The following is a 13,707-nucleotide window of genomic DNA, read 5'->3' as shown; positions in this document are numbered from 1 at the left end:
TTATCAAAGGGTCCCTTCTCTTTGAGATTTCACTCAGTTATTCATTTGCGCCTGCTGTCCACCAGAGAGCGCTGCAAACCTGCAGTTTTTGGAGCAAAAGTAGAAATCTGTATAGGCTTTACAGGTTTTTGTTTTTACCTTCACCTTGCTTTTGTTAAGAAGACAACAGGGGAAACAACATGCTTGTACCCGAGAGAGAGTGTGCACTTCCTCCAACAATGTGTTGGGTTGGCTAAGAGTGAGTACTTCTGATAATTGTCTTGGAAATATGCCTATTTCAAAAGATAAACCCACTTATCATTTTTGGTTGTGCCATTTGCTATATATATACACTATATAAAGACAATCCTATCTGCATCGTGGTTTTAATTGTTTTTTTTTGTGGGGGGGGGGGGTCTCGATAACAAAATAATATGCTTATTCTATGTAAATTATAATTTGAAAAAAAACTATTTAATTATTACGGGAGGCCACCGTGGTTCTCCAACGTGTGTGGAAAGCGAGGGCAGAGCTGAGGGTCTTTAGTTGGTTGCAATCTGCAACTCACCACTAGAGGCCACTAAATCTCACACACTGGGCCTTTAATGTTCGCTTAAATTATGGAGTATTAAAATTAGGCTACTGTACCTTTAAGGGACTATTGACTCTGTCCCAAACATGCACGGTGAGCCTGCGCTCTCTCTCTCCCTCTCTCCCTCTCTCTCTCTCTCTCTCTCTCTCTCTCTCTCTCTCTCTCTTGGGCATGAACACAGACCTGGTTTGGACCGGGTCCAGTGTGGAGGTCCATGTCCTGTACGTCACTACCAGTACCACCCGTCTCACCGGCGACACGTCGCATGGAACCAATTGGAGCTCCTTCTCTTGTCTCCGGAATTTTATACTTGAACAATTCGTAACTCCGTCCTTTTTCATTCATCCTTCTGCTGACACACTTCATCGACATAAACTGAGTCTATTGTGTTAAGTTTTTGTTGTCAGGTTAAACTTGGAGCAAACGTTTTGAAGGTGGACAACTCTTTTCCTGAAACGGTCATTGAGAGACCGGTGGATCATCTTTTAAATACAACTACCTGATAATTACTTGAGACAGAGAGCTTCTGTGGAGAGATGTGGCGCAGATTGTCACTGCTGCTTTTATGCTGTGCTGTAAGAGGACTTGATGCTCTGGAGGCGGACAGGAGGGCCGACCCTTCGCGGGAGACGATGCTGATGACCGAAGCGGCGGAGCTGGGCAAACCGGACAAGGATGCTCCCTCCACGGCTAAAGAACAGGACAGAGACGCTCCTGTTGTGGGTGCGGAGGGGAGAGTTCGGCAGCCCACCGCCGAGCCTCTGGAAGAAGAGCTGGATAACCAAGAGAATATTATTAGCCAGGTCGGTGTAATGTATGTGTGACCACATTTCCTTTATCACCAAACTGCATTCACAAACTCGTGGTTTGATGACAAATTGCGTAAATCATACGCACAAAACTATCAGTGAAAGTTTTCACATGTGTTATACATTAAAGAGGCATCCTTTAATTCGGCATCCGTTACGAACCAGTTTAAACGTGTTATTCACATTACCCAGTTTTGTATGGGCCAAGCTGGCAAAAAAATAAAATCCTGATAAAAGTGGGCAATATTAAACTGGCAGAACTTCAACCCAAGCCCAGTTTGAATTCCGCTCCCTCCATGAGACTTCATTTGATCTCGTGCGCCGACAGTGTGGCAGATCACATCTCAGTGGTTACTGAGCTCAGGAAAAGTTTCCATCCACTTCATCAAGTGAAAACCACATGAGAATTCAAAGCACTTGTTGGACATGTGTTGCCTGTAAACCATCCATTTCTCATATCCAATGTAAAAATGAGAGTGCTTATTGGACACCAACTGGACCATACTTTATTTTCCTTTTAAACGTATTCCAAACCCCACAATTGGTCAGTTCAGCTCAAATGGCGTGTACATCTGCCCCAGACCTGTGTGTGTGTGTGTGTGTGTGTGTGTGTGTGTGTGTGTGTGTGTGTGTGTGTGTGTGTGTGTGTGTGCGCGTGTGCGTGCCACGGTTGCATCCTTCTGGTGGTTGGTTATGTAATATCCTCCAAACCAAAAGGTGTCTGTTGGTAAACGCCTTCTATCTTCCTCTCAGGCAGCTCACCAGCTGCAGTTGCAAATCATCACCCATGCTGCAACTCTTTTTTAAATGTGTTTACTTTATTAAAATATTTCTGCTTAATATTTAACATTGAGACTAATACAAATTATCAAATATACATTCATATCAAAGTTGAGTAAAAAGTTCACATTTGTGTATTAATTCTTCAAAGTTTCTGTTAAATCTGAGCGGCCTAAATAAAAAAACTAACTCCGTCTGTCTCTTCCAGCTGCTGGGCGATTACGACAAAGTGAAGACCGTGTCGTCAGGGTCCGACTGCGTGTGCCGCTGTATCGTCCGACCAATCAAACGCTCCGACTGCAGCCGCGTCCACGACAGCGACCTGCCGTCGCCTTCCCAGGATTTTTTCACCGTAGAGACGGTCACCAAGGGAACGGACTGCAAGAAGTGTGTGTGCATGGCTCCGCCTTCCGCCGTCAACCCCTGTGAGGGAGAGTACAGGTTTAAAAAGCTACAAGAGGCCAGCAAAGATGACATCAAGGTAGAAACACACGCACAATGTCGTCTTATAATTGTTTTGCTGTTGGCTATTGAGGACAAGAGATGTTCTCGCAGAGTTTGAACTTTGGGTAAAGAATGATTCCCATCTCTCTGTGTCCTTCACCTCTGTGGTTTTGCCTGTTTAGCTGGCGACTATCATTGACTTGTTGGAGGGCTCTCTGTACGGAATGGACTTGTTGAAGCTCCACTCTGTCACCACCAAACTGCTGACCAGGGTGGACAACATGGAGAAGGTGAGCCCACACACAACAAACACAATCATCCGCTTTAACTTTCTAGGTGAATGTCTTGCATGGAGGGAATGGAACTCTAAACTCTCTTTCAAAAAAGTCCGCTTTTGTTTTTGACAGAAGGATTTGAATGGAGGTTTTCAGGCTTTCCTTTAGCCAAAGATTGAAGCTACAATCACAGAATACACACTTGTCATTTTCGGTGACAGGACAAGGAAAATAATTCTAATCGCCATAATTGGTATGATTGCAGTTAGCAGGGGGAATGTTTGTAAACGTTTTCAACCATGAAATGCAGATTTACATAAACGTGATACAAGAATGTCAATATAAATACCAGCAGTGATGTGTTTTATCACAGTACAATTACATTGTTTAGTCATTTAGCAACGTAACAACCCCTTTTCTGCCACTTTGTATCACCACCACACACCTCTAGTGGCTCATACGCAATGATTGAGAGGGATTGTCTTTAAGTCTATGCATTGTTTTTTTTAGGAAATTCTTGCAAATTTTACATTTAGCAAATAGGAGCACAGTATTTTGACCAAAGATACTCCTCATAGACAACATGAGAAGTTGTCTGATTTCGTCACATTGGAAAACCGATGTACTTTGGAGTCGTCTGGTAAACTCAGGAGACTCCTGCTGTGGAGTTTTACGACACAATATACTGTGTACATTAGAATAGAAAGTGATTGGTGTCCTTCATGCCTGTCTTGTGTCTAGTACTAGTGTCTTATCAAGAGCATATTTTCCATGACAATCGCGGCAACTGCAACCCCTTTTTTGAGCCTATATGTGTTTACATTTTGGCAACTGGTGCCATTAGAAGTACGCTGAATCAGCTATTGGATTGCTGTGACACAGCAGAAAACGTCTCGTAAAGTTCTGGATTAGTTATATCTGCACTCATATGCTCAGGTTTTTTAATTTCCTTTTGTTGCCATATTCTTGAAGTAGTTTGCCATCGAGTATGTTGTGAACCCAGCTTAGGATGGGCTGTTCATGTGCTGTCATATTGTGTGTGTGTGTGTGTGTGTGTGTGTTTGCACTCCAGGCTGTCGCCCGTAATTCTAGTGAGAGAACAAGAGAGAAAGAACGTGTGAAGGAAAGAGCAAAAGAAAAGGAGAAAGAGAGGAAGGCCCAGCAGAAAAAAAAGAAAGTGAATGATTTGGAGCGCGCAGGACAGAAAAGTGGAGCAGCTGCCTACGGCAACAAGCAGGTATTAACCGTCTGAAAATCAGAGTCTAACGTATCAGAAGCAAACCCATGATCTCGCCTGAAAATCCCAAATTATTTTTAAATTAGGCAGGAATTTAACTTCTGTTGCAGAAGAATTCTGATGGTCAGCTAAAGAAGAACCAACAGCGAGATGGACTGGAAAAACAACAGCCGTCCAGGAATAAGACGGGAACTCAAAAGCCAATCAAAGACAAGACAGAGCCAAAGCAGCCTATCACAGACAAGAACGGCATGGTCATCAGGGGCGTGACCTTTTACAAGGCGGACGGAGGGAGCTACGAAGAGAAGGACGAGAAAGGGAAAGGAAAAAATTGTAAGTCGCGTACCCTTACTACTGTAATGCTTTTATATCTCATTATGTCGAAAAAATATTGCGACTTGATGGCAACAACCGGAAGTAATCCCCTCCTTATGCAGCTCCTTTTGAGCTTATGGATGTGTTCCAGTTCCAATTGGAGGACATCCATAACCTCCTAAGGACAATCATATCAGGTCTTGGCAATCTCATTCAACAATATGATCTTCTGAAAAGTACAGTTCATTGTAAAACTCTGTTTACCACAGCAATATCTGTAACAGAAAGAGGATGGGACCGCCGCACAATTTCAATAAGAAACCTGGATTGTGTTCAGCTCTAGCAGGCAGATAGAAACAAATAATAATTTAACCAAAATGTCATCACTGCTATTTTTCTTTGTACTTATTTTACAGCAACTCTAACTGCAAATGCTTCAGTGGACATACTGATTCATGCGGCTCCCCCACCTACCAAGACTTTGCCCACCAAGAGTCCAGGACCTTCAACCAGCGTTAGCGCACAGCTAGACTTTGAGGACCGATCAAGGAGACTGAGCAGGCCTGCACCCACCCAGCAACCAACTGCTCCCCCGACTACCACCCAACGAACCACAACTACAACCAAACCAGTTCCCACCACCATCAAACCAAAGAATAAATCAACCACCAGCTTACCACCAACAACTTCAAAACCAACGACCAGCAAACTGACGACTACCACCCAACAACCTACCACCAAACCAGTTCCCACCACTATCAAACTAACGACTGAATTAACCACTAACATACCACAAACAGCTCCAAAACAAACGACAACCAAACCGACAACTACATCCCAACAAACTTCAACTACTATTCTGTCTACCCCTCACTTCAATCAGCATACCACCTCACTCTCAGATACCAATACAGGTCCACCCATCGATAGGTCCCCCATGGCAGACTCTCAGCCGGGATCCAAGAGTCGACTCAGCTGGACGGAGAGCCCCTCTGACCAACCAAAGACCACAAAAAAGCCTGGTAGAGATACATGCAGTACTGTAGTTTATCCGGTAGTGAGTGGACATATTTTGACAAATACTAATCACGTTATAGTAGAGTCTTGATTCACGTGTGTGTTCTTCAGCAGTGTGTAAGGACACAGTAGCCAGCATCTCTGAACCGGTTCAACTGAACACTTACGGCTTTAGTGACGGAGCCTGGATGAGAGATGGGCGCGGCCACGGCAACGTCATCTACCTTACTAATGGTCACTATGGCAACAACCTCCTCGAGTTCCGAGACATGGACACCTTCAAGTCAGGTATAGGAGTTATTTATGTGTGTGTGTGTGTGTGTGTGTGTGTGTGTGTGTGTGTGTGTGTGTGTGTGTGTGTGTGTGTGTGTGTTTGGAAGGCAAGCAGCAACTTCCAGGACTGGAAAGTGAATCCAAGGAACGACCTTTAACCTGCATTCCCTCTAATGACCATCAGGGGGCGACTCCTCTGGTTGTATAGAAGTCTATGAGAAAATGACTCTACTTCTCTCTTGATTTATTACCTCAGTAAACATTGTAAACATGAGTTTATGGTCTCAATCCCTAGTTTCAAGTCTTCTTCAATACAACATGATGTTCATTTAGTAAATGATGGTCCATTTAGAGTCAAACAGACCATAAAGCAGGGGATGCTTTAGGGCAGGGCTACTGTGATTGAAAAGTCACTACTACGGCATTGTCCGGTCTGGGAGTTTTCCATGTTTTTGTCTTAGTACTATAAATCTTTCAGATTGTGTTTTCAGTTCATGAAAGCGTAACAGTTTGGATGTTGTTTTATTCATTTGGTTATTTATTTATTGCTCCGCCCTCTCGGTTCACTTCTGTTTGCAAAAAGAAAATGACAAACTTGAGGTTTCAAAACATCAGTCCACAAACCAATGGATGACGTTACCGGGACTACGTCCACTTCTTCTATACAGTCTATTGTTGTGACAGCTACTAACTGAAGGTCCATCTCCGTAGTGGCTGTAAAAAAGAGCCAGTTGAGTACCACTACAAAAACACTTTCCATACTGGATGGGTGGATCACATCTTGATATGCAGTCATGGTTACACTTGTTCCAGAGGTCATGTTGTGAATTGTGAGCCTGACCAGTTGCATGTATGTTTTCTGTGTGTGCTTCCTGCTCAGGTCAGGCGAGTAATTCATACAAGCTGCCCTACAGTTTCACTGGAACCGGCCACGTCGTGTTTAATGGAGCTTTCTACTACAACCGTGCCTTCAGCAGGGACGTCATCAGATATGACCTGAGACACAGATATGTAGCTGCCTGGACCACACTGCATGATGCTATACTGGAGGAGCAAGCTCACAGGACACAAACTGAAGTAAGACCCATGGCATACATTGTGTGAGGGTGGTAACTGACATTTAACTGTACAAGAAACACTGCATGATGATTTATTAGTGGAACATACAATTGGGACACTTTAAAGGGTCATAAAGGTCAGTGCGGGGAACAAAAACACTACAAATCACTAGAGTTCAAAAGGTGAAATGGCGAAGAGTAAAAACAACTGCTGTAGTTTTGTTCCCTGTTCATAGCGTGTTCGTATAGTGTGGGTTTACGATACAGCTGGCAACGTGGCAACCTCACTGTATCAACAAGACTATCAAAAGACTAAAAAAGTACACACACCACATAACTACTCCTAAAATGACAAATTGTAATGAAGGCTTGGGTCACAATGGGTTAGAGAGAGAGCTTATTACCCCCTGCTTCAAGTCTTTATGCTAGGCAAACAATGTCCTGATTCCAGCTTAGTGCACACAGACATATTTATATCAATCTTCTCATCTGACTTTCAGAAAGAATGCAAAGAAGCATATTTCCCTAAATATGGAACTATTCATTTAGGAAAATGTGCTAAAACAAATCTTTTTGGCGACTTGAGGGCAGCACAAACAAGCTGTGAATCCCAACACTCATATCATCAACTTTAAGTCGATATGGGGAACTTGTTTGCAAAGAACTCTTTTACACATCCAGCTGTTTCAGTTACATTATCATTCATTTAGAGTGGAGTTTCTTTCACCCGATGAACGTACGCCCAGTATTCACTGTCCTTTAGCTCTGTTTTAGTCTCCACCAACCACTCAGACTAAAATCAGGCTCTTCAGTTGATAAATGCTGTTCTTTGTTCACCAGCTAGTCGCTAACTTTGTCTTCTGTCATTTGGTGCTGAGATCTTTTCACTAAAACAGCTGCTGAAAACGATGCTGATGAGAGTGAACCAAAACAGTCGAGTAGGTTGCCACAAAGCTAAAACAAGAGGATGAAACCCTCTCTACACTCTAGGAAATAAAGCTGCATATAGGGTTCTTCGGCTTGTCCCCATTGGAGAACGCTTTTTGGTTTGGAACATTTTATTAAGGTTCCACCTGGAAACCTTTCAAAGGTTTCTACCTAGAACCCAACATAAAGGGTTATACTTAGAGCCATCTGTGAGAGGTTCCACCCTGAACCCCCAATGAAAGGTTCTACAGAGAACACTTCTGAGGTGTAATGGTTCCACCCAGAACCCTCTCAGGATTTCTATCCAGAAACTGTCCACCTTCTAAGGGTGCTAACACACCTACGGTTTCTACAGAAAACTCTTTCATAGCTCAAGGGTTTCATCTAGAACCAACCTGAGCCTCAAGAGGTTCTTTAAGGGCCGGGAACAATCATGGTTCACAATCACCTTGTAGGGTGTAGGCTGGGAGGATCTTTTAACACCCATGCCTTCAACAATCATTGAAGAACTCTCTCTTCCAAAAAGGGTTCTTTGGATGAAAAGGGTTCTGGGTAGAACCTCAGCCCTTCAGGAAAAGAGTATAGAGCTGAGTTGATACTTTATTTGTTGGTTTATCACTTCGAGCGACACAGTTTACATGCAAGTAGTCACATGATCCATTGTTGATCTAAAAATATTATAATTATAGCCTTAAAGGTAATAAAAACTTAAAATATGATTGTATTTTAGTTTCTAAAACTCTTCCTATATTTTTCAGTTGGAGTTTGCTGTTGATGAGTCTGGCCTGTGGCTGCTCTACCCCGCTCTGGACACAGAGGGTTTCCACCAGGAAGTAACTCTGCTCATCCACCTCCGCCACCGAGACCTGCAGCCGATACAGAGCTTCCGCACAGGTCTTCGGCGCGGTCGCTACGGAAATAGCTTCCTGGTTTGCGGTGTCCTCTACGCAGTGAACAGCATGGAGCACCGCTACGCCAACGTGACCTACGCCTTCGACACACACACGCTCACGCACAGCATGCCGGGCCTGGCATTCACGAACATGCACGCGCACACCTCCCAGCTGGCTTACTGCCCACTCGACAAGAAACTGTACGCATGGGACGATGGACATCAGATGACGTACGATGTCGTCTTTGCTTATTAGCACAACGAATGGACACATAGTTGGAAGAGTCAACAGCTATTGAGCATATCCAGCAAACAAAGATGAGGACAGAAGCAATAGGGTAATAAGGGCGAAAATGTTTTTTTGTTTTTTTAAATGACTGTGGATCAGTCCAAGTGAATGTGTTTGTATATCGACCTGCTGCTTTTTCATACAGACCAAAGTCTGTATCAGCATCAAGCAGCAAGAGCAGCACTAAACAAGCAGAAATATATTTTGAATAAGACGAAACCCCAGGGGTCATATGAATGTAAATAAATGTATTCACATATTTCTCTTTTTCCGCAAATGGAAAGTTTGCTGTGGTTTAAAAACTATGCATACCTGACCCTCTGCATATTCAGACTGCCATGAAGAAATCACTGGAATGAGCATGCACAAGGTCACAGCTGTCCACTCCCGTATGAAACAGTACGGTTCTGAAAACATTCAATAATCCCATTCTTTAAGAGCACGTGCTCCGAGCATTCCAGTTTGTGAACAAATACACACTGCCTCACATCGAGTTTATTTTTCATGAATGGTGATCACTGTGGAGGAGCGGTATGTACGTGTATGTGTACACACTTAATTTAACATATTACAAGACCGGCAATGCTCATCGAAGCTTTCTGCCTCTAAAGTGGAATTGATCCAGTACGTACGAAATATGTGGTTTTTAACTCTTATTGAAGGGGAACTTTGCAGTGTTTATGGGGAAGAATTATTAAACTTGTCTGGGAGAATGAGGTTTATGATGTCATCAGGGTTGTTGTCTCAGCTTCAGCTTTAAGACTACAATGTAAGGGCATGTGTTGACATTTTCTTTACCTTGAGTTGAAAATTTAAAATAATCATAACTTTAGAACTAGCTTGTTTATAACTTCCATGCTCAAATGGAGGTGTGAAGTTAGAAAGACTTGGACATTGACCAGACAGGATGAAAAGATGCTATTGGTTGCATTGTGGGATATGTAGGATCCAGTGTTTTTAGGGCTAAAAGTCAAGATATCTTGCATCGCTGCATACATTTTTACCTTTTATTTTGAAGTTTGTGTCTTGTAAATCACCTAACTTTATGGAAGTGCAACAGGTAAGTGTAGAGTTTCCCTTTAAGGCAACACAATCTCACTTCCAACTCTACACTTCAAACAATAAGGCTCTAGGTTCCCCTCTAGCATCAGTTTTTGACATGTCAGGGACATGTTACATTGTTATATGCACAGTGTATTTTCAAAATAAACTTCCGTGTTCACAGGAAACGGTTTCTGTTTGTTAACGTCATATTTCAAAATTAACTTCCAACGTAGACTTACTTAGTTTTCAGTTCACAACAAAACTGCTTGGTTAGGTGTTGGAAAAGATTGTGGTTTGGGTTCAAATAAGTGCGTTGTAATGTTACTGACATTAGCAAAGTGCGCAGGTCAAAATAAGTCAACTTTGTTTCACACGGGACACTGACTGCGGTCTCCTGGGTGAACGTCTTGTGGTTGTTCGACCCATCCTCTCTATACTACATCAGTGGCTCTGCCCTTCTAATAATGAGGTGAATGGGTTTAAGCCGAAGCTAATTGAAAGCGGGTCTCATATAGATGCAGAAGAGTGCCTCGATGCCTTGGTATCAAGATGCAGAAGGGCACTGACCAAGCGTATTTAACGAGTTGGGAGTGGGTTGTTTCAGACGGCCATGAAAGGACCCTGAACTCAGCAGCCTATTTTTGTGTATGGTCAAAGTCTGTGCTGTATGTTTTTTATTGTATCTCTGCTCACCGTGTTGCATTTTTACCCTCACTCCTGTCCAGTAATGTTATCATAAGGTTTTAGTACAGCTGGGAACAGGAATGGAAGCTCTAACCCTGGTACAGTAATTGTTTCATCTGCCATTGACGTCCATTTATTTAAAACCATTTTCAAACATTGCTTGTTGAAGAAAATCCCAAGACAAGGTTGATTTCAACGGCTTTACCATAAGTTTGCCTTTTCGTTTTGTTAATTTATAATAAACAATTTGAAAACAAATGAATAAACTCCGGTCTCTCTCTCCTTTTCTTTTCCTTTCGTTCTCCTGCGTCTGTCTCGTGCTTGTCCAGCCTAATGTGGGCATTATTTCTGGGGTTGATTTAGTTTTCCTGGAAGCAGAGGAGCCACTGGAAGGATTCCAGGGTGGAAAATAAGCTCCAGCCAGATGCTGGTGAACCTCAGGACACAGACTAATACATGTTGGAGAGTCCCACCTAGACTCCTATAAAACCGTTAACTGGTGTTTGATAAGACTTCATCACAGAGAGACGTTTTCACTCTAGACTGGTTTGTTCTCAGATCATTGCATATTCACTCAAACCAGACTAAAAATGCCCTCAAATAATGAACACACGTCTAACAATAACACATTTTCAAACAGGCAAGCACAAGGAAGTAAATAGCTCCGCTTCATGGACAAGTTTATGGGTCCTCTGCTCCAGTCTTGCAGCTCTGGGCACATGGTTGCTACTGGACTCTCCGGAGAACTCAGCCTGATACGCATTTTCAAGGATAAATATGAATCGCAAAACAACTCCTGGCTCCCTATCTAAATCTTTTTCACAGCAACTGCACACCAAAAGATACAGTTCACAGAAAGAGTACATAAGTTATAAAAGAGAAAGTGTCAAACAAAACAAAATATATGGACATCAACAATATATGGACATAAACAATATATTGACGACAAAGGCATGATTTGTGTTCCAGTAAAGCTGATTGGATCTTCAAAAGTTATGTAAGTTATGATGACATCAAAAGTTATGTAACCATCATGTTTATGTGGTCGCGTTTGTGTGTGGTGCATGTGTGTGAGCGTGTGTGTGTGTGTGTGTGTGTGTGTGTGTGTGTGTGTGTGTGGTAAGTGACCACCAAGCAGGATGCAGAAGAAAGGCGGGCATTCACTTCAACTGCATACTCAGAAAGACTCACAAATCTGAATGTGTGTGTGTGTCTGTGTGTGTTCTGTATGACTGTTTTTGAACCACTTGGTCTGAATGTCTGAAAGCATGAAGACCACACACATACACACACATATCCCTGTACCTCTATCTTAGTGAGGACCCTCATGAAATACTGCATTTCCTAGCCCCTAACCTTATAATTTAACCATCACAACCAATTACCGGACCCCAAACCTTACCCTAACCCTTACCTAAACCTAATTCTAACCTGAACCTTAAAACCAAGTCAGAATTCTCCAACAGGCCTTTGAAGAAGCGAGGACCGGAACCAAAATGTCCTCACTTTTGGAAATGCCTACGTGGTCCTCAAAATGATATAATTAAAGGTACACAAACAAACACTCAAAAACACAGTGCTATCAAGTTCACAGAGCATAATGTCTATTTTACAACACACACACACACACACACTGCATATTGTCTGGTTTAAAGATATCTGCGGCATCTGCATACACATTCCTGACCACCACTGAGCTAAAAATATGCACAAAGAAAGAAAAGGAAGGGGAGAGAGAGATTAGAAGGTTATCATGAAAATCAACACTCACTCAGAGGTACGAAATGAGAGGAGGTGACAGAAAATTCACTAAAGGAGTCTATGGAAAGGGAGGAATGAAAAGAGAAAGTAAAAATGGTGGATGGTTTTGGTTAAGAGTGAAAAGGAGGAGGAAAGACGAAGGTAAGGAGAGTAGAGGAAGGAAAAGATAGCTAGGTAGGAGACCGAGCAAAAGAAAGAGAGTGACAGGGATGCATGTTGAGGTTAAGTGTCAGAGGGCACAAGAAAGGAGGGGGAAAGAAGAACAAACAAGGTCATAAAACTCAGAACTCAAAGTGAGACCAGAGGAAGCTTGTGGGGCTTTTATGGACATCAGAGAGGTCAACTGAACCTTTAGATGATACTACCTGCCACAACGCCTTCATGAAGTTCAGCATCATCTGACTGGAAGTGAAGCATGTACAGTACTCCCTTGCAAAGCTGATGTGTGAAATGGCATGGCTGGTGTGGTTCTTTGCCCTTCTTATTGTCAACAAAGCTCATGAAAAGACACAAACCAACAATGTGTAGCTCAATCTCTCAATACTTTACAGCTTCGCCACTCTGTCTATCAGCTCCTACTGAAGATGTACATCTTAAAGGGCGCTTTCACAAGCCTACATTATCTGGTGTAGAGCAACTCAGGGTGCGGTTCCTTTGGTCAGTGGTGACTGCAGTAATTGCAGTAAGAACATACTTGTAACATACATAATTTGACCCATCGAAGTGAACCACAACATTGGGGATTACGGGCTACCGTGCGGTAATGTCTTGCATAGTCACGACAGGTTAACATGAGTGTGAGACTGAGTTGGACTACAGATGACATCTGGGCCGAAGAGAACACACAGAATATGCTAAATAGAAAAATAAAGAATAGCAGCAGAATAGATTATTGCGCACAGTTGATCGGTGCCATGTCAGCAAATCTATTTCTTTGTTTGGTCCGGTTTAATTTGTGCACCGTGAAACTGAACCAGACCTAATAAAAACAAAAACAAAAATATCAATATCACTCAGATTCAGACAAGCCAAACTGACTATATTACCATTAATGCCTTCAGAATGTTGTTGAGCCACTCCCAGATTATCCTGTTCTGCTGCACTTTTGCAGATTGACAATACAATACATGAATATGATATTTATACATCTTAAAATATAAAATCATAATTTTAGGTAGTGTTACAGTAATACAGGACAGTTTTACACTGGTAAATCCCACTACTTTCATTGAAAGTAGTGGGATTTGGTCAAAAGTCCTGATCCAACCCCAGACCTTTCTAAAGTTGACAGGCAACCACTGAAGAGCAGCCAACTTCGCTGCAGACTTTTG

At 42.6% G+C, this 13,707-nt stretch overlaps 1 protein-coding gene across 1 annotated transcript; it reads left to right on the top strand.

Moving 5' to 3' along the window:
* Window positions 1-1,107: 1,107 nt before the first annotated feature.
* Window positions 1,108-8,854, top strand: olfml2bb (olfactomedin-like 2Bb; the record flags this gene model as incomplete). Its single annotated transcript, XM_079173082.1, has 10 exons — window positions 1,108-1,374; window positions 2,369-2,641; window positions 2,787-2,894; window positions 3,952-4,116; window positions 4,227-4,449; window positions 4,848-5,062; window positions 5,315-5,453; window positions 5,560-5,736; window positions 6,602-6,798; window positions 8,465-8,854. The coding sequence occupies 10 exons, from the start codon at window positions 1,108-1,110 to the stop codon at window positions 8,852-8,854; spliced, it is 2,154 nt and encodes a 717-aa protein (XP_079029208.1).
* Between the last annotated feature and the right edge of the window lie 4,853 nt (window positions 8,855-13,707).

The sequence above is a fragment of the Pholis gunnellus genome (genome assembly GCF_910591455.1).
Source record: "Pholis gunnellus genome assembly, chromosome: 14".
In the NCBI taxonomy this organism is placed as follows: domain Eukaryota; kingdom Metazoa; phylum Chordata; class Actinopteri; order Perciformes; family Pholidae; genus Pholis; species Pholis gunnellus.
This window is presented reverse-complemented; position numbering and strand designations above follow the sequence as displayed.